Source organism: Lonchura striata, chromosome 17 (assembly GCF_050655825.1).
Source record: "Lonchura striata isolate lonStrDom1 chromosome 17, ASM5065582v1, whole genome shotgun sequence".
Taxonomy (NCBI): domain Eukaryota; kingdom Metazoa; phylum Chordata; class Aves; order Passeriformes; family Estrildidae; genus Lonchura; species Lonchura striata.
This window is the reverse complement of record NC_140719.1, coordinates 3,215,663-3,239,837: the sequence shown is the minus strand read 5'-3', so window position 1 is coordinate 3,239,837 and position 24,175 is coordinate 3,215,663. Positions and strand designations below refer to the sequence as shown.

Below are 24,175 nucleotides of genomic sequence, written 5' to 3'. Positions count from 1 at the left end.
TCAGTTTATCCTTAAAAGACTTTGTAGAAGGAGATATACAGCTTTATTTTTTAGTTTGTAAGTGAAGTGTTGTAGAGCTCACAACTTGTGAGACTGTAATATAAATAAGAACTAATAAACATTTGAGCCCAAACAAGAAATACTGTTTTAAACATTTAACCCTGACCCACAGGCAAACAGTGGAGCCAGATCCAGGACCCTGGATGAGGATGGAGCTGCCCAGAGCAGCTGCACCATCTCCAGAAGTCTCTTGCAAGGTGAATTATGCCCTGAAAATGTCCCTAAAACACCTCCTACCCCTCCGGCCACTGCACAAACACACTTGCAATGTCCCAAGAGCCATGAAACTGGGTTTTATATCAGCCCAGCTCTTCCAGAGACCAGCAGGAACTACACCAGTAACACCAGTCAGTGCTGCTGGAGCACCATCACCCCCTGCCCACCAAAAGCCATGACCACCTGGTACATTTAAGACAGAAAAATACAAAATCTGAACCACTAAATGACAACAACCCCAAATATGACATTTAAGCACTGCCTGGGGTCAACAGCGAGGCACAGCGTTTTTCCTGCTTTACTTTCATTTTGGGTCCCTTTTTCTCAAGCAGCACTCAAAAAATGGTGATAGAGCAATCACTGAGTGTGGGATCTGCTCCTGTTCCTGCAGGAAAAATCTCCCACTGAGATCTGGCCCAGAGCAGCTGTGGCTGCCCCTGGATCCCTGGCAGTGCCCAAGGCCAGGCTGGATGGGCTGGGAGCAGCCTGGGACAGTGGGAGGGGTCCCTGCCATGGCAGGGGTGGCACTGGGTGGGCTTTGAGGTCCCTTCAAATCCAAACCATTCTGTAATTCCATGATTCTGTGGTCTGCTGTCCCACAAAGAAGATCTCTGGCTCAATTCCTACTTTCAGACCAACAGTTGTGGCTGAATATATAAAAACATCCTTCCCTTTAGGAAAAACATCTCATCTGGATTTAAAGCCTTGCCAGCAGCTGAAGCTACCACAGCCCAGCCTTGGGGTAGGCCAGGAGCAGATGAAAGAATAAAAACATGAAACATGTGGGTTGTTAGAGCTGGCGTGGGAGTCACAATTAAAACCAGCAGAGCTGGGGGAGAAAATTAACAGCACTTTTACTGCAGGAGGTGTAGGGTTTGCAGGATTCCCCAAAGTCTCCTCAAATGGAGAGGAAAACCACAAGTGAGGCATTACAGGATGAATTAATGTGGATTCAGAGCTCTGTGTGCCCTGGGCAGGAGCCTGAACTCTGCTTTAGGAAGAGCCACTGAGGAAGGTGTTGCTCAGAGCCTTTTTAACAGCTTAAAGGTTTTCCCTGGCAAAGAGGGAACCACCACAGGCCTCTGCGGGGTCTGTGATCTTCCAGGACCTGCCCAGTGGGAGCGGGGTGGCTTCTGCTCCCCACAGCTGCAAGGGGACAAGGCTGGGGGGGCAGGACACAGGGGATGGCTCCCAGTGCCAGAGGGCAGGGGTGGATGGGGTGTTGGGAATTGTTCCCTGGCACGGGGTGCCCAGAGCAGCTGTGGAATCACAGAATATCCTGATCTGGAAGGGACCCCAAGGATGACCCAGCCCAGCCCCTGTCCCTGCCCAGACCCCCAAAATCCCACCCTGGGCATCCCTGGCAGCGCTGGCCAAAGGCTCCTGGAGCTCTGGCAGCCTCGGGGCCGTGCCCATTCCCTGGGCAGTCTGGGCAGTGCCAGCACCTCTGGGGGACTTTTTCACCCAAACTCCACATGCGGAGTATGTGTGGAAATCCAGAGCTTCCCTCTGGCTGCCCTGGCTGGCCTGGGACCCTGGCAGGGGTCAGGAACCCCCCTGGACAGAGCCCCCAGAGACACTGGCTGTGATCTCTGTCCATGGAAAAGAGTTTTCAATCTTACAGGATGAATTACAAGCTCTGAGTGTTTGATATAAGTCATAATTAAGTGTGGCACGGATGCAAAAGTAAAATTTTAGGATTCTAGATGAGGGGTCCAAAGGGCACAAGATGGAGGAAATTGGGTGTGCCTTGTCCTTTTTCTCCTTCTTCATGCCCTCCATGTCTCACTGTGGTGTTGGCATTTTTCTGTTGGTTCAGGCTGGGGACACACTGTCCAACGTAGGTGACAGATATTGGCACGTTATTGTAAATCCAGCCCAGGGAGTTTCTGGTATTTAATGTTTGTCACATCCCACTGAGGGCAGAGCCCCACACGCTGCCCTGCAGGACAGAGCTGGGCAGGGCAGCAGAACATGTGAGAGATAAACAGAATAAACAACCTGGAAACCAGCACAGACCAATTATGGCTTCTGCTTTGGCAGCGGGGCTGACAGACAGAGACTTTCTACAATCTCAGAATCATCAATACCTCAGACTCAGACAAGTATGAACCCTTCTGGTTTTCTCTCTTTCTCTCTTTTCTTTGCAGCTCACTTTAACTCCACACTCCTCAAAATGCCACCAGCCAGGCCAAGGGGGACCACACTGGCACCATGTCCTGTCTCCTGACATGAGTCCCACCCCTGTCTTTCATTTGATTAAAAATCTGCTCACACAAAAGTCATTGCCAGAAACTGAGATTTGACTTCAAAACTCCTCCGCATCTCTAACGACCTTTTAATAGCTCTCATTAAAGAACATCTCCCTCAGCCCTGCTGAAACAGAGCCCAGCATTTCCACAGGCAAAGCTGCTCCATTGATCCATCCCAGGACTTCAAACAAGGATGAATAACACAGCTCTGCCAAACCAGAGGTGCCACTCCTGGCTGCTGCTGCCTTCCTTGGATGGCAGCTCCTTTAACCTGCCTCTTTCATCAAGCATTTCCCACTCCCTGCGGGAGCTGCCGTGGAAAATGTGCCTTTGAAATGATGGTTCAGCAGCAGGGGAGCAGAGAAAGTAATAAATAAAATGTATCTCATGCACTCTGAGCAGAAATTACCTGTCTCATGTACTCCTAATCTTCAGTATAAACACATTTCATTGTTTAGAGTGGAAATCAGAGAATGATGGAAGAGGTTGGAAGGGAACTTAAAGCTCATCCCATCCCACCCCTGCCATGGCAGGGACACCTCCCACTGTCCCAGGCTGCTCCCAGCCCTGTCCAGCCTGGCCTTGGGCACTGCCAGGGATCCAGGGGCAGCCACAGCTGCTCTGGGCACCTGTGCCAGGGCCTGCCCACCCTCCCAGGGAACAATTCCCAATTCCCAATCTCCCATCCATCCCTGCCCTCTGGCACTGGGAGCCATTCCCTGTGTCCTGTCCCTCCATCCCCTGTCCCCAGTCCCTCTCCAGCTCTCCTGGAGCCCCTTCAGGCCCTGGAAGGGCTCTGGGCTCTCCCTGGAGCTTCTCCTCTCCACACCCCAAACCCCTCAGCTCTGGGTCCCACGGGGTGCTGAGCACATGGAGAACATCCCAGTCAATCCTCCTCACCCCACAACCCTCTGGTCTCCATGCCTGGAATTTCTTCCACTCCCTCCTTGGATTTAGGGACCCTTTAGGGACAGATCATGCCCCTTCCCCTGCTGGGACCTGCCCCAAGGAATCCACCAGTTCTTCAGGTCCCTGCTGGAGCAGGAGGGCACAAAGCTGGCCCTGCCAGGGGTGCTGGGCAGGGAACGCTGCAGTGTCACACCGAGAACACTGGCAGCACCCCAGCCCTGCTCCAAACACGTCTGGCAGGTTCAAAAAGGAAAACGAGAGGAGCTAATGGAAGCAAATCCCTGCCTGGCTGCGTTTCCTCACTCAGATCCTGCTGGGAGGCACTGCAGGAGGAGGGGAGGCGGCTGTGCCACCCCATGCCCGGCTGGACGGGCTGAGGGGCACTGTCGGAGCCCAGCACATCCCTCTGGCTGCCCTGGCTGTCCCCAGACCCTGGCAGGGGGCTCCGACACCTTGGCACGAAGTCCAAAACACCTGTGGCTTCCATTTTAACCCATGGAAAAAGCTGCCAACTCTGTGTGAGGAATTACAAGCCACAAGGGTTTGAGTAGTGTGGTAGTTGAATTAACACAGGGTGAAAAAGTAGAATTTTGGGGGTTTTAGAATGGGGTTCAGGGGTACAAGATGGAGGGATGAAGGGATTTGGGTATGTCATGACCTTCTCCTTTTCTCTTCCTCCATGTCTTGGTGTGATGGTGACACTTTTCTATTGGTTTAAGGTAGAGACACACTGTCCAACATAAATGATAGATAGTGGCACATTATTGTAAATACAGTACATGTAATTTCTAGAATGAAAGGTAAACACCACCATGGGGAGCAGACAGAATGCCATGGACTCCTTGCTAGATGGAGCACGGCAGGTCAGAGAAAGAATGTTCTAGATAAGGAAAAATAAACAACCTTGAGGAGCTGATCCTATGCATTTTGGATTTCTTCTTTGGCTGCGTGGGCTGGGAAATGATGACTTTTACACTCTTGGGGTCATCCTGACACCCAGACCCTGAGAGGGCACCAAAAATACCCAGGCTGGGGCACCAGGGAGCTGCAGCCTGCCCGAGCCAGCCCAGCCCCCTGTGCTCCCCAGGCTGGGCTGCTCCCTGCCAGGAGCCCACGCTGGTGCTGCTCCCCCCAGCCACACATCCCCACCTGTGGGAACTCAAAATGTCCCTCAGACAATTTTGGAGGTTCCAGGTCCAGGTCAGAGGCATTTGAGACCCTGGCAGGCAGCTGGAAACAGCTGTGATTTTGGGTTTGAACCATGGAACAATTTACCAACCTTGCAGGAAGAACAAGAAGTCACAAAAGTTTAGATATTAGAGTAGAAGTGGTCACAAAGTAAAGGGAAGAATTTTTGAGTGCTGTACAGGGGGGTTTTGGTTTTGTACATGGGGGTCAGAGGTTTTAAGATGGATTTGGGATCTGGGCCTGTCCTGTCCTCCCTCTTTCTCCTTCCTCACCTCCATGTTCTTGGTGATGTTGGCACTCACAGATTGGTTTAGAGTAGAAAAGCACCATTTAATATAGGTAATAGGCATTGGGGAAAAACTGTAACCATGTCACACGTAATGTACCATATAAAAGATAGAAAATCACCATTTAATATAGGTAATAGGCATTGGGAAAAACTGTAACCATGTCACACGTAATGTACCATATAAAAGACAGCAGCAGCCCTGGGCGGGGAGAGAAGAAGCAGTCGGGGTCAGAGAGGATGTCAGGGTGTGTGTGTGCCTCTGCCTGAGCTCTGAGCAAACCACAGCAGCCCAAGGAGAAAATCTTTTAGATAACTTGCAATAAACTGCCTTGAGACCGAACAACAGAGACTGCTGAGCCTTTCTTTGGAAGCTCGGGCTGGAGGAGAGACTTTTCCAGCACACAGAACCCCTGACCGAGGGTGGTCTTCAACACCCACCGTCCTAGGAAGCTTTGGGAGGAATCCTCAGAAGGAACCTTAAGAATTATTTACCTTACATAACACAATCCTACCCATAAATCAACCAAAAACCAATATCTAAATAATCTTAACCAATACCATTTAATTAAATGTTAATTTATTTAATATTAGTTTGTGACAGGCACATTCTTCTCTCTCTCAGGATTTTTCATAGAGGTGCACAGAGAGAAATGAAAGAGAAAACAATTTCTATTTCTGCTCCTTGTTTTTCCTATGTGGAATGTGTTTGGAGAATTGTTTACCTGGGGTGAGTGCTTGGTTGGATTCTGGTGAGGATTGTTTGAGCCTGGTGGCCAATCCAACCCACCTGGGGCTGGACTCTGGAGAGAGAGCCAGGCATTGTGAGGGAGTTAAATGTGGGAGTTAGAAAAAGTTGTTTTGTAGTTTTAGGATCTCCTTTAAATAGTATATTAATTTATTTTAGCATAGTTATAATAAAGAAATCATTCAGCCTTCTGAACTGAGTCAGACATCAGCATTTCTTCCCACTGGGTTCACCTGCATTTACAATATTAGTTTAACATTTTAAATTTAATATTAGTTCAACATTTGATTAAATGTTAATTAAGTACCATTTATTTAACTTATTCAAATAAAAAAAAAAATCTCAACCTATTTAACCAATTTACCAACACCACAAAATATCTCTCCAAATATTTCACAATTTATTATCAATCCCACTAAAAAATAAAATGTCTAAACAAAATTTCTCCCTCAAACACCCTATAAACCTCAAAAATTAAAAATCCTTAACTCAACAAAAATAAATTTTTACATAATATTTAATTTTCCTAAATCAAAATAAAAACAAAATTGCAAATACCACTCCAAATCACACCTTAAACAAAAATACAACATCTCAATACAATTTTACCTCAATCTTACACACAACATCCACAGAACCTTAAGGATCACCTGTTCTAAGTGTGTCACCTCTGCAGTGACACCGGGCATCTCACAACCAGACCTCTCCCCGTCCCAAAAAATGAAATTATCAGGGATTTTGGGGAGCTGCTCCCATCAAAACCCTCCAGGGGAGCCGGTGTGGAAGATCCCAGGATTTCCCTGCTCTGCCCCACGCTCCTTCCATTCTCTGAAGGTTTTGCAGCTGGGAGCACCAGCTGCATCCTGCCCCCAGCAGGAGGAGGAGTACGAGGCTGTCAGGAGAGATGGGGGACTTCGGGGGGCTCTTCAAAATGCTGTTTGTTGTATACAAAATGCTGTTTGTTGTATACAAAATACTGTTTTTTGTATTTTACAGCAGCCCAGGGTTGCGGGTAACAGAGCCATGCCTAAAGCTTCCAGCTCTAGGCAAACCTGAAACCCCTTTAGTTCTGGTTACATTGCATTAGATACTTTTCTTTGCTGAGCATTTTAATACCTAAGAACCAATCAACACCTTTACATTACCTACAGCCTGTCATAACTATCATTACTTATTATGGTCATTACTGCCCAACCACATGAGTTACAACCACATGTTACACTTTAAGCTTAAAAGTTGTTTTTCTGTTTTCTTGCAGTGGAAAATTCTTAGACCCTTTTTCTACTTGCCACATCAACATGTTTGTTTCCTATGTTCTCTTCTGCTTTTCCTAAGACCTATTTCTACTTGGTGAAAAACATCTTTTTTCTTTGTGTCCCTGTGTCCCTCCGTGTCCCTCTGTCCCTTCGTGTCCCTGTGTCCCTCCGTGTCCCTCCATCCCGCCGTGTCCCTGTGTCCCCCCGTGACCCTCTGTCCCTCCATCCCTCCGTGTCCCTCTGTCCCTCCGTGTCCCTCTGTCCCTCCGTGTCCCCGTATCCCCCCGTGTCCCTCCATCCCGCCGTGTCCCTGTGTCCCTCCGTGTCCCTCCATCCCTCCCTGTCCCTCTGTCCCTCCATGTCCCTCTGCCCCTCCATGTCCCTCTGTCCCTCCGTGTCCCTGTATCCCCCCGTGTCCCTCTGTCCCTCCGTGTCCCTCCATCCCCCCGTGTCCCCCCGTGTCCCTCTGTCCCCCCCTGTCCCTCTGTCCCCTCGTGTCCCCCGTGTCCCCCCGTGTCCCCCGTGTCCCCCCGTGTCCCTCCATCCCCCCGTGTCCCCCCGTGTCCCTCCATCCCCCCGTGTCCCCCCGTGTCCCTCTGTCCCCTGTGTCCCTCTGTCCCCCCGTGTCCCTCTGTCCCCTGTGTCCCTCTGTCCCCCCCTGTCCCTCTGTCCCCCCGTGTCCCCCGTGTCCCCCGTGTCTCCCCGTGTACCTCCATCCCCCCGTGTCCCCCGTGTCCCCCCGTGTCCCCCGTGTCCCCCCGTGTCCCTCTGTCCCCTGTGTCCCTCTGTCCCCTGTGTCCCTCTGTCCCCCCCTGTCCCTCTGTACCCCCCTGTCCCTCTGTCCCCCCGTGTCCCCCGTGTCCCCCGTGTCCCCCCGTGTCCCCCGTGTCCCCCGTGTCCCCCGTGTCTCCCCCTGTCCCTCCATCCCCCCGTGTCCCCCCTGTCCCCCGTGTCCCCCGTGTCCCCCGAGTGTCCCCTGTCCCCGGCAGCCCGGGCTCAGCGCGGTGTCTCCCGGCTCCCTTTACCCCCGCAGGGATGCCGCTGCCGGCACTGCGGCTGGAGGCGCGCTGAACAGAAGCTGCTCTTTGTCATTTCGTTGCTCTCTTGAGCTCCTGCAGCGGCAAAGGCACGGGAGGAGGGCGCTTCATTCCCGGGGAGGGTTTTTCCCTTAATTGATGAGCCCGGGAGAGCAAAGCTTTCCAGCCCAGCGGGTGAGCGAAGGCTGTGCACAAAGCAGGAGCAGCGGGGACACGAATCGCTTTGCCCCAGCGGCAGCAGGACGCGTGTCCCTCTGCCAGTGTCCCCAGGTGCCCCCGGCACGGCAGAGCCCGCGGTGCCCCCGAGCTGCTGCATCCCGCGGAGCCGGGGATGCTCAGGGGACACAGCCCGCCTTGGCAGCCGGGTGTGTCTAAAAACAGGCAGCAAAGCACCAAAAAACCCTGCTAACCCTGAAATGGGGTGGTGGGTTGGGGGAGCAGCCCCTTTTTAGGGAAGGAAATGGGGTGTCTGTGCTCAAATCTGTCCCCCAGCGCTCTGCCAGGGCCGAGAGGAGCAGGCAGAGCCCCTCTCAACCAGCCTGGAAAGAGCTGCAGCACCTGCACAGCCCCTGCCTCATTCCAGAGCTTGCCAGGGAGGAGGGATCCTCCTGGGTCACTCCCAAGTCAGATTCTGTGATTCTGTGGCTGATTTTGTGATTAATTCTGTGATTGATTCTGTGATTGATTCTGTGATTCTGTAATTTTGTGGTTGATTCGGTGGTTGATCCTGTGATTCTGTGGTTGGTTCTGTGGTTCTGTGATTGATTCTGTGACTCTGTGAGTCTGTGACTCTGTGATTGATTCTGTGATTGATTCCGTGATTGATTCTGCGATTTTGTGGCTGATTCTGTGATTAATTCTGTGATTGATTCTGTGATTCTGTGATTCTGTAATTTTGTGGTTGATTCGGTGGTTCTGTGATTGATTCTGTGACTCTGAGTCTGTGACTCTGATTCTGTGATTTTGTGGTTGATTCTGTGATTAATTCTGTGAATGATTCTGTGATTCTGTAATTGATTCTGTGATTCTGTAATTTTGTGGTTGATTCAGTGGTTGATCCTGTGATTCTGTGATTGATTCTGTGACTTTGTGATTGATTCTGTGATTGATTCTGTGGTTCTCTGATTGAGTCTGTGACTCTGAGTCTGTGACTCTGTGATTGATTCTGTGACTCTGAGTCTGTGACTCTGTGATTGATTCTGTGACTGTGATTCTGTGGTTCTGTGACTGATTCTGTGACTCTGTCACTCTGTGACTCTGTGATTGATTCCATGATTGATTCTCTGACTCTGATAGGTTCTGTGATTGATTCTGACTGTGGTTTTTTGATTCTGTGATTGATTGTGTGACTCTGTGGTTCTGTGATCCTCCCTCACTCTCTGCAGAGCCGAGCCCTGACCCTGCACCCAGCAGGGCCATGAGGACCCATCCCAGCACCCAAGATCCATTGATATCCCCCAGCTTTCCCTCCCAGACAAGCCCCAGGCACCCAAACCCCCTGAGGAGCACCAGACCCACAACCTGCAGCGTCCAGGGAACGGCCCCTCCTCGGAGCTGAGCTGTAAAACCATTCCCAGCTCCTGCCAGGGCAGCACAGGCAGAATTCCTGGCCCACACAGGCAGTGCCAGCCCCGGGCTGGCTGTGAGAGCCGTGTCATGTGTATATAAACACAGAAATAATATAAATACAGCACACCCTGCCCAGAGCTCACAGAGCTGCACTGACGTTACGTCACCCACGGCCAGGACCTCAACCAGGAGCAGATGGCTGCTCCTCCTGCAAGGAATTAGGAGCTTTTTGGGAGCCTGCCCAGAGGAAGGAGGTGTGGGCAGACACTCCAAGCTGCTTCTCACACCAAACTCTGTGTTTGTCCCCAAAATCTTCCACCTAAGCCCAGCCTGGCTCACTTTGGGCTTGACATCAGGAGCTGCCGGGGTTTGGACAAGGTTTAGGTGTGACTCAGCCCAGACTGTTCATTTTGCCATGGGAATGATGTTTGTATGCTCCAGCCCAGCTCCTGGGGAGCTGATCTGATCCCAAGCCTGCAGGATGGTCCATTCCACTTCTCTGGAAAATCTTCCCCTAAGGAACAGCACTTGAAACCCTTCCCCAGCACCCCAGAGTTTAAATGGATTGATTTGGAACGATTCCCACCTACTAAGGTGCAGAAAATAGAGGTGAAAGCAGCTCTGGCACCTTTCTGTGCTCTCTGGTGGTACAGGGGACACGGGCTGTGAGTGCCAGAGGCAGCTCACAGCAAGGCCTGGATCTGGAGGGAAAGAGGCTTTAGGAAGTGAGGCTTGTGGAGAAGTTTCAGGTTTTTAATTTGGTCCAATCTGGAGGGATCTCGTGGGGATGCAGCCAAACACCAGCTCTGCTTCCAGGGACACCAAAACATTTGGAAGACAGGGATTCTAGGAACAGCTGGGAAGCTTGGGCTGGAAGTTTTCAAATAATCCAGCACGAGACAGACTTAAAACAGAGAGAGATTTTTCAATCCAAACAGCTGCAGCTGGGCAAAGTTACACAGAGCAAAAAGCACCATGCCAGCAGCTGGATCTGGCAGCCCAGAGTGGATGGGCACCCACCCCTCCTGTGTGTCCCTGTGTGGGAGCCCAGGGCAAGTGGAATATCCCCTGTCTGGAATATTCCCCTGGGGAATATCCCCCTGTGTGCCCTGGGGTGCTCTGACTCCCAGGAAAACTCTGACTTTGACCCTCATCCATGGAGAAAACTTCCAAAGCCTCAAGGTAAACTAGAAACCACAAAAGTGTGAAATGGATCATGGAGATTGTAGAGAGTGGTGTGGTGTGTCACATGGGGGAGAAATTTAGGTTTTGGGATTTTTAGTGTGTTATAGATGGGTTCAAGATGGGGGGATATAGGGTGTTTAACTCCTTTCTTCTTCTTGGGTTTGGGTGTTATCTAGTAACTGGGTAGAAAAATCCGCATTGCGGGTCTTTAGGGTCAGTTATTGGGTCAGAAAGGAAAATAATTTAGGTGTCACTTCTTAACTGGGTAGTTTAGTTTTTGTTTAGACATAAAAAGACCTTGCAGCACGAGGGTTTTGGCCATTTTTGTGCTGCTTTCACACGTGCAAGGTCTGGGTGCAGACAGTGTGCTGAAGTTTTGATAACAATGAAACAAGAACCGGAACACCATAAAAGTCCTGTGTGTCTGCTTTTCCTGACACAGAACTGCTCCAGGAGGGTTTCCCCCTGCCAGGGGAGCCCTCAGGGAGTTGGGGCCCACAAACTCACATCCCTGCACCCCAAACCCCATCCCTTGGGGCTGTGCCATGAGTGTTGTGTCTCCTGCCACCTTGGGAGGAGGCAGTGACAGCTGGGACAGCAGGAGAATGTCCCAGTGTGCCACATCCCGAATGCAGGGCCAGCTCCTGGGTCTCTCCAGAGAAGGAAAATCATTCTTTGGGGGTTTCCTGTCCTCAGAACTTTGGACAGCTGGCTAGCAGTGTCACTGCCACCTGAAACAACAATTCACCTCCAAAAATACTGCTAAAACCCCACCCTCGTCTCCCAGGCTCTTATCCTCAAAGTATGATAAATAAATTCTATGATTGCATCTCTGTGTTTTGCAAAGGGGATTTGAAACTTAACTTCAGGATAACCAGCAGAGCAGCTGCTGTTCTTGTTCCCTGTGTCCAAGGGCCACTTCCAGGCTGGAATTCCCAAATTCCAGAGGCACCTGGGTGTGCCAAGGGCAGTGCAAGGGGGGGTACAACCACACAACCCCCAGGGATCCAGAGAAGGCATTTGAGGGGCAGCAGGAACTCACCCCCTCCCTGTTCCCAATTAAAATGATTTTAGGGAAAAGGCTCTTTCATCCATCAGAAAATGCTGGAAAACAATGCTCAGCAAATGCAGAGTTCACATAAGGGAATCCTTCAAATGGATCAGAAGCACAAACCCAGGCAGGTTTTTTTCCTCCTCCCTCTGGAGCACAAAGAAGAACCCACAAAGGCGCTCAGGGATAAAAGCTGGATTGTACAAATCTCCTGGGGGGCTCTGTCTGGGGTTCCCAGAATTCTTGGAGCCCCCAGGGTTTGGTTTTCCATGCCCTGCCCTCCCGGGGGCAGAGCCTCAGGGGAAGGCTCCCAGCTGCTCTCTGAGCTGGGGCACAGGCAGTGACCCCTGTGTTTATTCCACTTTAAATGCACAATTTAGGGTCTTGTCAAGGGGAAAAAAATTGGTAATTCCATATAATTGCCTAATTAAGGATGTCACGACACTCCATAGAATGGAGAGTCAAGTGGAAATGATACAAAGAGTACAAATCTGGGATTTCTGGATTTTTAAGAAGTTGGACTTGAAACTACTTAAGATTATCAGCATCAGGCCCAGACACAAACATGATTTACTAAAAATAAATCTATTTTGATATAAAAGTATATATAAAACATATGCAACTGTACATAGATAGCACTAATACAACACAACTTATATATAATTTTCCATATTTTCATCAGGTTCAATGTTTCATTTACCAAGTCTGTGTGCAGATTCCCAAAAGACTCCAGCTTTGAGGACCTTGCACAATGCTGGATTTGACATTTCGGAGTCTCAGGCCTCCAGCAGGATAATTTCCTGAAAACCTATTTTTCCCTAAAACCTCAAGCAAGAAATGTCATCTGCAGGAGCCAAGCCCTGCATTTTTGGATGCATCCCTCAATTAAGCAGATTTTAATTGGATGACTCCAGCTTTAATTAATGGCCAATTGTTTGTGCACTTTCCTTTCTGGATCTCATTCCCAGACAGGATTTTCTGGGTCGATTTGGGGGAGTTTTGTGCCTTGCAGAGTGGGGTTGCAATCAGCATTTATTGCATTTGTGAGGGAAAAGTGGCTCCCAGGAGCTTGGGAGCTGCTGGGCTCCCAGTGAACCAAGGAGATTCCCACTTTGTCCTCCTCCTCAACCAGGAATGGTGGCAGGAGCTCAGCAAAGCCCTGGAGACCCCCAGGTTGTGAGGGCAGGAAGGGGCAGCTGGGGCTCATCCCACCCCACAGCATCCCAAATGCAAAAACCCCTGCCAGTGCTAGCCCCATCCCAGACCCACAGCACTGCATGGGAATTCTTGGGAATTTCAGTAAAATAACCAGAGGGGCCACGGAGCTGCTCCAAGGAGCCAGGCTGGGAGAGCTGGGGGTGCTCACCTGGACAGGAGAAGCTCCAGGGAGAGCTCAGAGCCCTTCCAGGGCCTGAAGGGGCTCCAGGAGAGCTGGAGAGGGACTGGGGACAGGGGATGGAGGGACAGGACACAGGGAATGGCTCCCAGTGCCAGAGGGCAGGGATGGATGGGAGATTGGGAATTGGGAATTGTTCCCTGTGAGGGTGGGCAGGCCCTGGCACAGGTGCCCAGAGCAGCTGTGGCTGCCCCTGGATCCCTGGCAGTGCCCAAGGCCAGGCTGGACAGGGCTGGGAGCAGCCTGGGACAGTGGGAGGTGTCCCTGCCATGGCAGGGGTGGCACTGGGTGGGTTTCAAGGTCCCTTCCAACCCAGACCCCTCCAGGTTTCTGTGAAACCACCAAAAATAGATGCAAGTTCAGTAACTGCTCCCTTAAAAATCATCCTCTGCACCACTCCCAGGCCAACCTGGTGCTGCAGCTGATGCAATTTAGAGCATCAGCTCTAAATTGCATCCATGGGATGGATCTGATCCAGTGCTGAGGGACACGGGTGAGCTGTGGGCACAGAGGACAGGACACCAGGAGCATCAACAGCTTCCTGCCCAACCCAGAGAACTGGAGCAACAAATCACCCTGTCCTGACTGAGCTGGAGGGAGGAAAGAACACAGGGAAGAACAGCTGGGATCCTTCCTTCCTGAGAAATGACCCCAGTTTCCTTCCAAGCTGTGCTGTGCCCAGTTCTCTGCCACTGCTGGAGCAAAGGGGACACAGAACCCACAAGGTCTCACAGGCCTGAACACCAAGTCCTGGCTCCAGTCATGAGCTGCTCTCCTCTGGCACTCTCTCCACACTTCAATTATTGCCCACCTGCCTCAGGATCAGCACCCAGGGCACCCAGCTAGGCACAGCAGTGCCACGGGTCACTGCTGCAGCTCCCCGAGCCAAGCCCAGCTCCCAGGGCAGGAATCCAGCCAAGCCCAGCAGCCTCTGCCCCTCACTCCCACCCTGCTCCTCCAGGGAGTTTCCTGGAGCTGTGCCACCACCAGACAGCCTTGCCTGGAGCAGAACTGCTCCATCAGCAGGGACCTGCTGGGAACAAGAGTCTCAACCCCAAAGAAGTGTCCTGGTTTAGGCCACAGCCCAGGAAAACCCCACATTTGGAGGATTGCACCATGCACCAGTCAGATCTACAATAAAACCTGAAAACCTTCCTGAGCTCAGGACCTTCCCCAGCCCGGGCAGCAGCGACCAAAGGGCAAAGCCTCACACCTGGATGATGCTCAGGCAAAGGAGAGGGTGGGCAGGCCTTGGCACAGGTGCCCAGAGCAGCTGTGGCTGCCCCTGGATCCCTGGCAGTGCCCAAGGCCAGGCTGGATGGGCTGGGAGCAGCCTGGGACAGTGGGAGGTGTCCCTGCCATGGCAGGGGTGAACCAAGCTGAGCTTCCCTTCCAACCCAAACCACTTCAGGATTCCGTGACTCTACGATGTGAGACATCCAAGAAGCCACACACAAACCCCAGCACACCCGGCTGCTCTGCCCCGCAGGGAGGGACCCCTCCAGGTATCCCCGGGACACGGGGACCCCGCAAGAGGCTCCGTCCCTGCCCGCAGCTCACGGGGGACGCCCCTCGCCGTGGGCAGAGCCTTTTTGCCCCGTAACGTTTTTGGCCGCCCCGTGGCCGGGACGCCGGAGCGCCTGGGGAGTCCCTTCACCCCGTCCGCATCCCGGCTGAACCCGGGGGTCCCGCCGAGCCCCGAGCCCCTTCGCCGCTCCGCGGGGCCGGGCTCCCGGCGCATCCCCCTGGGGACCGCCCGCATCCCTGCCCGGGATGTCCCGGCCGCCCACCACCCCCGCTGACCCCCGGGAACCCCCCGGGACCCCCGGGACCCCCGGGACCCCCGACCGCCGGTCCTACCTGAGTCCAGCCCGGAGCCCGGCTCGGGGGCCGCCAGCGCCGCCGGGCACAGGGACAGGGACAGGGACAGGGACAGGGACAGGGACAGGGACAGGGACAGGGACAGGGACAGGGACAGGGACAGGGACAGGGACACGGACAGGGCGCAGAGCAGCGCCAGCGCCCCGCCGCGCATCGTGCCCGGCTCCGGCCCCGCCGCATCCCGGCCCCGCCCCGCTCCCCGCCCTGCCCGCACCGCGCGGGCCGGGGCAGCCCCGGCGTTCACGGCCCACATCGCCCCCTCCCCAAAATCAGCCGCGCTGCCAGAGCCCCCCGGGGATGAGGAGCTGGGGGTGGGGGTCGTCCTTCCCCCCGCCCAAGCGGGAGACGGACGGACGGACGGACGGACACAGCCCAGGCGCGCACACGCGGCTGTGCCCCAGCGGGTTCCGCAGGGGATGCTGATTTGTGCTGGTTTGCCCTCCGCAGGTAAAGGACCATCGCACATCCTCCCTCTCCCAAAAACTCACTGCAGGTGTTTCTTGGGGTGCTTCGCCCCTCCAGCCGTGCACAGCTCCCCCTGGGGTACCCGGCCCTGCTCCTGCAGCGGGGAGGACAGAGCAGCTCCTGCCCTGGCATTTTGGGGTGAGCGAGGCACCCCAGCTCTGCCATGAGAGCTGGACTGAGCACGACCCCTTTTTCCTTAGGGTCTGGGCCAGTCCAGCCCCTTACTAAGACCACAGGGGGTAAATTGAGGCAGGCCAGGTCCTGCCCAGCCATGTCCCCATCCCAGTGGACACCAGGAACACCAACAGCTCGGAGCTCACCCCAAAAGGGAGTACCCCCAGTCCCCCCTCCTGACCCCACAGCAGACCCCACCTGCTCAGCTCTCCAGTGGCACAGACCCTGCAGCTGGAGCCCCACCGTGCCCCAGTGTGTGACAAAGCCCTGCGTGCTCACAGGTGCCCTGGGGGGTTTTGGCTCAGACCCATGGGCAGCCTCATTCCCAATCCACGATATTTTCCCTTCAGCAATCATGAAGAGACACAAAAGATTTGGGAACTTTCAGCAAGAGACAGGCAGCCAAACTCCAGCTGGACATCCCAGCCAGGGAGCAGCAGATGCTCAGGGAGGACACCCAGCTGTCATTTCGCTGGTGAATGCCACACCATGGCATTGGAAAAGAGATTCTGGAATCCCCACCTGAAATCCTGAGTGCTGCTTGCGACATGAGCCAAGCTCAGTGCTGTGCCCACCTCCCTCTGCCCCTTCCCAGGTGCTTCCCCTGTCACTCTGGCTCAGCTTGCCAAGGAAAAGAAGGTCAGAGACGCTCCAGGAGCCTTTGTTTTGCCATGGAGAGGATTTTATTTGTCAAGAACATGTGACACGGGTTGGCCTTTCCTTCTGGAATCTCACGGATTGATTCCCTTGGATGTGACCATCTGTCCCAGCAGCACATGTCCCATCCCTTGGCATGTCCTGCACCCCATCCCTGCTGGGGGACCCGTGGGATGCTGCCCTCTGCTCTTTGTACATCCCACCAGGTCTGCTTTCAGTGGCTCACCTGCAGAACCAGGTCTGGTTTAGGTGGATCACCTGAAGAACCAGGCCTTTTTTAGGGTAACCACCTGCAGAACCAGGTTTTTCCAACACTCTCCAACCCACGAGGAGGAAAATCCCCTGGTCAAATTCCCAGGATTCCTGTGCCACAGTCCTGTCTCTCAGCTCAGCATCCTCTCTTTAACCACCCTCTCTTTTGCTGTATCCAGTGACACAACCACATCCACGCCCTCCTCAACCCTCGAACAGAAAATTCGGGTTTCCAGCCCTGCAGGTGTGCCAGCCTTTTGTGCAGGAGTAGTTCGGACCACGCCTCCTCCTCCTCCTCCTCCTCCTCCTCTGTGTCGTGCTGGGCAGAGAAGAAGGCTTCCAGAACCCAAGAAATACTAAAAACAGACACAGACAAAGCCAGGGCTGGGATATTCTGTTTCAGAGCAATGACAGAAAGTGGAGGTGAGGCTGAAGTGAATAAACTCCAGGTTTTGATACTGTTTGTTTTGAATTAACAGCTCTGCTCCTCCAGCTTGTTCCTGCCTTCCTCCTTGGATGGAGGGGCTCCATTCTGGATTTCCATCCCTTTTCTCAGGGTTGGTTTGCTCAGATCTCCGTTCTCCTGCTGACTCAGCCCCCCCCAAACTTCACCCCCAAACATCTGCACACCCTAATCCAAGCCCCCAGTGCATCAGCTGCTGCCATCCCTCAGTCTCCAACCTTACAGCAGTTCTCTTACTGCTCTCCCCTTTAAATTCTCCCTGGGTAAATTCCCTCCTAGGGAGATGCCAAATTCCCAGTGACTCCTCCTCACCAGGATCCTACTAAAAACCTGTGGATGTAAAGAAAATCCTGCACACGCCAGTGACTTCAAGCATGAAGGAGGCACAGAACAGCCTGAACCTTGTCCTACTTGCTGGGTGACCCCAGGCAATTTAGCCCCTTTCAAGGGTCTCAAGTGACTTTTTTTAAAATTACATAAAAATGCAAAATTTGCCTCTTGTGCAAAATATTTTGGAATGTGCTGAGTGACATTGTTGAGTTGAGGGTTGTTATCACGATCAGGCACTTTCTGAAAATGGTGTTTTCACAGCCTGGAAAGTATCAGGAGATCTGCTTAGGCTTGATAAAGAGGGGTGAATACTGGGATGAGTAATCTGTCACCTTGGAGGGGACGTAGGAGTCTGTGGGTGCTGTCTGAAATGTGGCTGGAATGAGGAATCAGCGGATGAACCCAGCTTTTCATGCTCCAGAGAATTAAAAAAGCCAAATTCCCTGAGCACCTTGAACTCAGGTGTGCTCAGCATCTCACCCTGAGTCTTCTGCATCCTAAGACAAATATTCCAGGGAATGACTCTCAAGCCTTTTGAATCAGTGGTTTTTTATTTTTTTTCTGTTTCCCTAGAAAGTAGAAAAAGCCTGAAAATGCTACCCCCTAATGGCACAACCGGGTGTGGGGTGCTGACCTAGGAAAAACTGATCCAGGTTTTATCCACAGAGAACAAAGAGAATGGAAATCGTGTGGTCTGTGCTAGAAAGATGTGCCCCTGGGGAGCAAACACCCTGACAGCAAAACATTTCACCAGGAATGGGATGAGAAACAAAAATAAAGCCATTTTTGGGATTCAGCTGAACTCAAACCCAGAGGTTCCAGCTCCAGCATCTCGGCTGTGGGAGATGCTCTGAGTGTGGGATCAGGGATTCTGCCTGTTCCAGCTCCCTCAGCCCGGGGCTCAGACAGGCCCTGGAGAAGCTGATTGCTGCTTTGGACCTAATGAGCACAAGTGGAACAAGGAAAAAGAAAGGAAAAAAAAAAATACTTTAAAAGGGCAAAGAGTCACCAAAACACTTTTAGGGTGTTAAAACTCATATGGGGTTGTAAAGTGGGTTTGGAGGTCTCTGTGATCCAGGTGTGAAGGGGAGAGGGTGCTCAGCTGGTCCCCCAGGCAGATTCCAGCTCCTCGGGTGGTTGTGGTGAAGCAAATCCTGCAGGATACCCTCAGTGGTCGGGGTGGACACTGATTCCAAAATCCTCCACTTCAAACCTTCCTTTGTACCCTGCTCAGAAATCTCCATTTTATGTTTATTTGGGATATTTCAGAAAATAAAAATCCTGCTCTTCAGTGTCGTCCAGCCAAGAGCCCCTAACCCTGCACAGACCTGGCTGCAAGCCAAGGAAATTTCTCCTGCCCCAACCTCACTAACCATGAAGTGTGTGACCTCAAGCCAAACATCTGCCCAAGCTCCAGCCTGACCTGGAGATCAGGGCCTTGAGGACCTTTTCCTTTCATTCCACACCAAACCTCAGGTGGCACCTTGGGTGGTCTCATCTCAGAAACCAGAGAGAAGAAGAGTCAAGTCCTTGTGCTCTAAAAAGTGCTCTACAGCATCCAAGAATTCTTGGAGAGTCCTTGGTGTTGTGTGACACCAGAAGACCCTGATGAAGGAGGAACACAGTGGATTTCTGTCCCTGGAAAGGAATGAGGGGGAGTCTCCAATTATCCAGAGAAATGAGAAGTTCTTTCCTTCTGTCCCGACAGCCCTTGGGTTTTTCTGCTCAGTGCAAGACTTGGAAGCACCAACTTCCAATTAATTCCACAAGTATGATTAAGATTAATTCTGTTTTTCCCAGGTGCTACAGCAGGGCCTGGTGACAGACTCTGACACCAATCCAACTCCTCATGCTGCTGACTTCTGAGGGAGCCCCAGGAACTCCAGCTGGGAGTGGGGCTGGGGTTTAATCAGGGTTAGAGCCAAAAGGAGCACATCGAATAGGCTGGGTTGGATTTTGGGTTAGACCCTTAAAAGGTCTCAAGTCCAATCCTTCTGGGATGAGCAGGGCACCTTCAGCTTGCTCAGAGCCACATCCAACCTGACCTGGAATGTTTCCAGGGATGGGACATCCACAGCTTCTCTGGGCAACCTGTGCCAGTTTTACAGGGCTGTTAAAAACCTGGCAGGATCGCTGCTGGGGGATTTTAACCCTCAGCTTTACAGCTGGGGGATTTTAACCCTCAACTTTACAGCTGGAGGATTTTAACCCTCAACTTTACAGTTCTGCTGCCTGTTTTGTACTCCAGGAACTGCCATCTTCATGCTGGATTTACACCACAAATTTCCAAACAGCTCCCTACTCAAACCGAGCATCTGTGAAGCCTCTATGGACAAAAAAAATCCCCACAGACGTGGCCAATTCCTTGCAAAATCCCAGTTTGGGATGCAGTTTCTCCCGGGCTGTCACTCCTGGAGGTCACTCCAGCCTCCCGCTCAGCAGGCACACCGCACACACCGTCTGGGAATTGCTCAGGTTGTTTTTTTTTTTTTTGCTAAGTTTTTATTTTAATTCAAGGACTTTGCTTCATACAAAATGGAATTGTAGAAACAACTGCAGAATTCAAAGTTTGGCTGATAAATATTACTCAGGCAGCAAACTAGGCAATCACAGAACCTTTTTTTTTCTCGATTTTTTTCCCTCTTATTTTTTTTGGGTAAAGTTCCACTTGTGTTGCATGGTTGGAACTTTGATCGTTTTTCACACTGTTTTTTAAATATAAAGTTTTGCAACAAACCCCCAAATTTATATCAAATATAATTAAAAATTAACAACTGATGAATACATTGTATCAAAAAAGTACGAAGATAAACATTTTTCCATGCACATACTTTTTATAGATATGTATATATGTATATATATTACATGCAAACATTACTTATTCAAAGTACAGCCACTACGAGACTGGTTCTGGATGCAGAAAACTGATTGGTGCAATTCAAGTTTGGCAACTCACTATGAGGATTCTTGGAAAGATGGAGAGACAGCAGAGAGGCTGTAAAAAAACGTCGGGAAAGGTTATGGATAATTGTGGTCAGGCTTGTCTGTCACTGTCATCGACCCCTATGAGGTGGGTGGAGGATTTGGACAACTTGAGATTCTTCTTTGTGTTCTGCCTACGAACTGGGGTGACCCAAGGCTGTGTAAGCGCAGGGCTGGGGGGTTGGGGATGAAAAATGGGAGAGGAAAAGGGGGAAAAGACAGAATTATTCCATAAAGAAAGACATCTCTGTTGCTTTCCAGTGTGGGTACAGTGTTTGCATGCACGGGCAGAGAGATGGTGTTGTCCCTTCCCCTCGACTTCCTGGAGTAAAATAGGAACGTTCCCTTGGAAAATTTCAAATAAAGTGTTTGTGCCTTCATTTCAGGAAAATGTATAAAACATTTGGTCACAATCGTGCTGAAGCCTGAAACAGGAAAATCCAGCAGCTAAAGCTACAGATGGATGAAGGTCTCAGAGTGGTGGTGGGGTGGGTGTGTGTCCGGACGTGTCATCTGGTTGCATAGCCCTCCGTTTGGGAATGCCAGGAATGCCAGCCGTGACCTCTGGCTACCACACTGCCTTTATTCCGAGTGCACACGAGTACAGAGACAGAGATACAGACAGGAGTTATCCTTTAGCAGAATCCAGGGATGAGATCGGCCAGAGATTGCTACTGAACAGAACAAAATTAAAACAAAACACCGGAGGGAACAAAACCGGGTTGAGTTTCCTCAAGAGAAGAGCTACAGGAGATGTGAAGAACCACCCTAGAGCAGACTGCTCCTGCCTGAGGCTGACAGACTTTGCTGGGAGCATGAGAGACCTCCTGAGCGTTTTGGTGGCATCTGATCCCCTCCAAGCAACCCAGGGACAGAACAGGTCGCCAGGGCCAGCGGGATTTCCACCCACCCCACGCAACCGCTGCGCCTGGAGAAGTTCCACAGGGCTTGGCAGATCCTCTGAAAAAATTCAACTCTCCAACCCTATCCTCTTTCCTAGTGGCATTTTTAGGGATGTGCCCAGCACCTCCCACCCATCCTTTCACCTTTTAGCCTCTCCACATCCTCTGGCTGCCCTGTGCCCCGAACCAGCCCTACAAGGGCTGAGCAGAGCCCCAGGCATGAGGTCCTGGCCGAGCTTTGTCCCCAGCCTCCCTCCCCGCCAGCACAGCATTTGCCCTTTTCCCAGGCTCACAGTGCAGGAATCCACACGGGCACAAAAGAAAGAAACCAGCCAACACAAGAGTCGTTGCAAGAACGCAGAAATCTCATCCCTGAGAATCAGAGTTAGAGGTTTGGATTATTATTATTATCATCATCACTTTTTTTTTTAACCTTCTCTTATCAGGCAATAAAAACAACTCACTCCAGCTGCCCTCCACATCAATGATGCACGGCCAGAGCTCTCTCAGCTGGCCCGTGGGAGATGCTGCTTCTCCTGCAGGAGCACCCCTGCAGATGCTGCCCTTTCCCACCTACATTTCCTCCACTGGGCAATGAGACAAGGCTGGCTTTGTTTGCTGCAATCACTCCCCTCTCACCCATAAAAGTATATCTATCTATATATATATATATATTTATATATTCTAAAAAAAAAATAAAAATAAAAGGCCAACAAAACCCAAACCAAACCCAAAGCACGTTTGCCTTCCCCACTGGAAGCTCCCAGCCTGGGGCTCAGTGACCCCAGGGCCCCTCCGAGGCTCCGGCCGCTCGGCCCCCGCTCCCTCCGCCCTCCCCATGCTCGCCCAAGCTCTGATGCCTCGAAGCAAGAGGTTGCATCATCACTGTGAAAGATTTCAAAGGTTAGGCACTTAGTTAGTGAACAACTGGAGCATTCGGTAGAAACGGTGGGACCTGGAATGACAATTGGACTAATTCTCTACAGAAAGAGGAAATTTTCTTTTCTTTTTCTTTTTTTTTTTTTTACTGTACAATTTACAAAAATGCACACAATGAAAAGTTAAAGTTCTATCTAATAGCTTGATATAAAACCAATAACATTTCTTCTTCTCACCCTTACGCTTTTTTTTCCTCTTTTTGTTTGGGTTGGTCTTTTTTTTGTGGACTTTTTTTTTTAAGTTGTTTTTTGCTAAATCAAGCTTATATTGTAAACAAGACAAAACAGTGAGGGTGTGTTGCAGTCAACAGGAGAGAGGGATGGATTGAAAAGTCTCAGCAGCAAGGAAACAGTCCTTACAAAGGAGCTCTCTTGTGGCTTTACCGTGTGTCAGTGTGAAGGACCCGATGTGGTGAGTGACATTAGAGAGCCCCGGGGCAGTGGTGTCACAGCAGGGTCACCTCAGGGTGGCACCAGCTCTGCCCTAAAGGATTGCAGTGGCTGAACATCAAGTCCCAAAGGACTGTCCTTTGTTCTGGGCTGTGTTTCTCCTCTCCCAGTTTCTCGGGTGCATCTCTTCCTTCTCGGCACTCAACGAGACAAAACGCGGGGGGCGAGCGTTGTTTGCGCGAGTCCCTTTGCGGCCCCCGGCTCCCACCCTGAGAAGGGGGGAATTATGATGGAAAATTAGTTAAGAAATAGCCCAACAAAACTGTGCCAATCATGAGAAGGACCCACAGTTCTGCTTTTCCACCGTGGAAGGTGAGGATCTCTCTTCTCCCGGCTCCTCGCCTCCGTGGCCGGGTTGGCACCTGGTGCGTGTCTCAGGACTAGACAAGGCAGTGGGGAGGGGGCAGAGAGGGATGTGCTCCCCCCGCTGCCTTCCCCAGAAGGAGGGAGCCTTCTTCCTCCATCTGTCTAGTGCAAAAAAAAAAAAAAACAAATCAAAAAGGAAAAAACTAAAGAACAACAGAGGAGAGAGAGGCTGCAGGGGCATCTCCGGCCCCGGGCACTGAGCAGTTCTCAGGGCTGCCCCCCCGGCCGCCTCTGGCCCCGGGCCCCCAGGGGAGCTCCCAGCCCTCCAGATGATAAAACTCATCCTTATTAAGCACGCACACCTCGCAGGGTTCCGCCGAGCCGCTAGCACCAGTCATCCTCATCGGCTTCGTGGTAGTAACTGCGTCCTCGGGCGCCGGGGCCCGTGTTGAGCCCCAGCGTGTAGTGGTACCCGTTGGGCACCCGGCGGATTTGGTGCGACTGCGAGGTCAGCGAGGAGACGTAGGAAGTCCTTGAGGAGCGGCCCGAGTTGGTGGCCACGGCCTCCTCGAAGGTGAGCGTGTCCTCGGGCGCGGCGCGCTGCGGGCTGGCGGCGGCGCGGTGGCCCAGGTAGGGGTCGGAGCCGATGCGGGCCACGGCGGGCGGGGGCGGCTGCTGCTCCCCCCGCAGCAGCGCGTTGTGCTCGGACAGCCCGCGGCTCAGGCGGCCCGGGGAGAACGTGGGGGTTTGGAAAGTGGTGAAGTGCACGGGCGAGGAGTTAGCGGTCTTGTAAGTGATGCTGGGGCGTGGGGTCAGTGGAGTCTGTGGGAGCTGCCTCCGACCCCGGCAGGGGGTACTAGCACCAGATGTCGACAGCAAGGGGCTCCCATTAACTGAACCACTGCCCTACATCAAAATTGGAACAGAGCAAATCAAAAAATAAAAAAAGGGAAACGCCGGACAAACACAAAGGCAGGCAGGTATCAAACAGAAGGAGAAGCAACAGAAGGCGGAGACGAGTCACAAGAGGAAAGAAAAGCAAAAAAAAGAGAGAGTTTAGACAAGCACAGTCGGGGCGGGAGGTTCTCGAGAGATAATTCAACACGAGATGTGAAGAGCTGGAGAATTCAAGTCTGGGAGCAGTAGGAACAGAGAGGGGCAGAGCATCGGTAGGACGCGAACTGGCACACGGCTCCAACAGAGGGGACACTGCCCAGGGGAG

At 52.0% G+C, this 24,175-nt stretch overlaps 2 protein-coding genes across 15 annotated transcripts in view; both read right to left on the bottom strand.

The window, feature by feature from the left end:
* LOC146765852 (uncharacterized) overlaps positions 1 to 15,220 on the bottom strand; it is a 93,129-nt gene extending 77,909 nt beyond the window's left edge. For all 4 annotated transcript variants that reach the window (XM_085593757.1, XM_085593760.1, XM_085593759.1 and 1 more), the window contains exon 1: positions 15,014 to 15,220. In XM_085593757.1, coding sequence (XP_085449883.1) covers positions 15,014 to 15,188 — 175 coding nt within the window. In that variant the 5' untranslated portion in view covers positions 15,189 to 15,220. The remainder of the gene's footprint in view (positions 1 to 15,013) is intronic.
* Positions 15,221 to 20,920: 5,700 nt separating this feature from the next.
* Positions 20,921 to 24,175, bottom strand: part of CACNA1B (calcium voltage-gated channel subunit alpha1 B) — a 313,565-nt gene continuing 310,310 nt past the window's right edge. For 9 of the 11 annotated variants that reach the window (XM_085593746.1, XM_085593748.1, XM_085593750.1 and 6 more), the window contains 2 exons: positions 23,316 to 23,859; positions 20,921 to 23,115 (listed from right to left, as the gene is read on the bottom strand). In XM_085593746.1, coding sequence (XP_085449872.1) covers positions 23,338 to 23,859 — 522 coding nt within the window. In that variant the 3' untranslated portion in view covers positions 20,921 to 23,115; positions 23,316 to 23,337. Of the gene's footprint in view, positions 23,116 to 23,315; positions 23,860 to 24,175 lie in introns of those variants that run through there. The other 2 variants (XM_085593747.1, XM_085593756.1) reach the window with 2 other exon arrangements.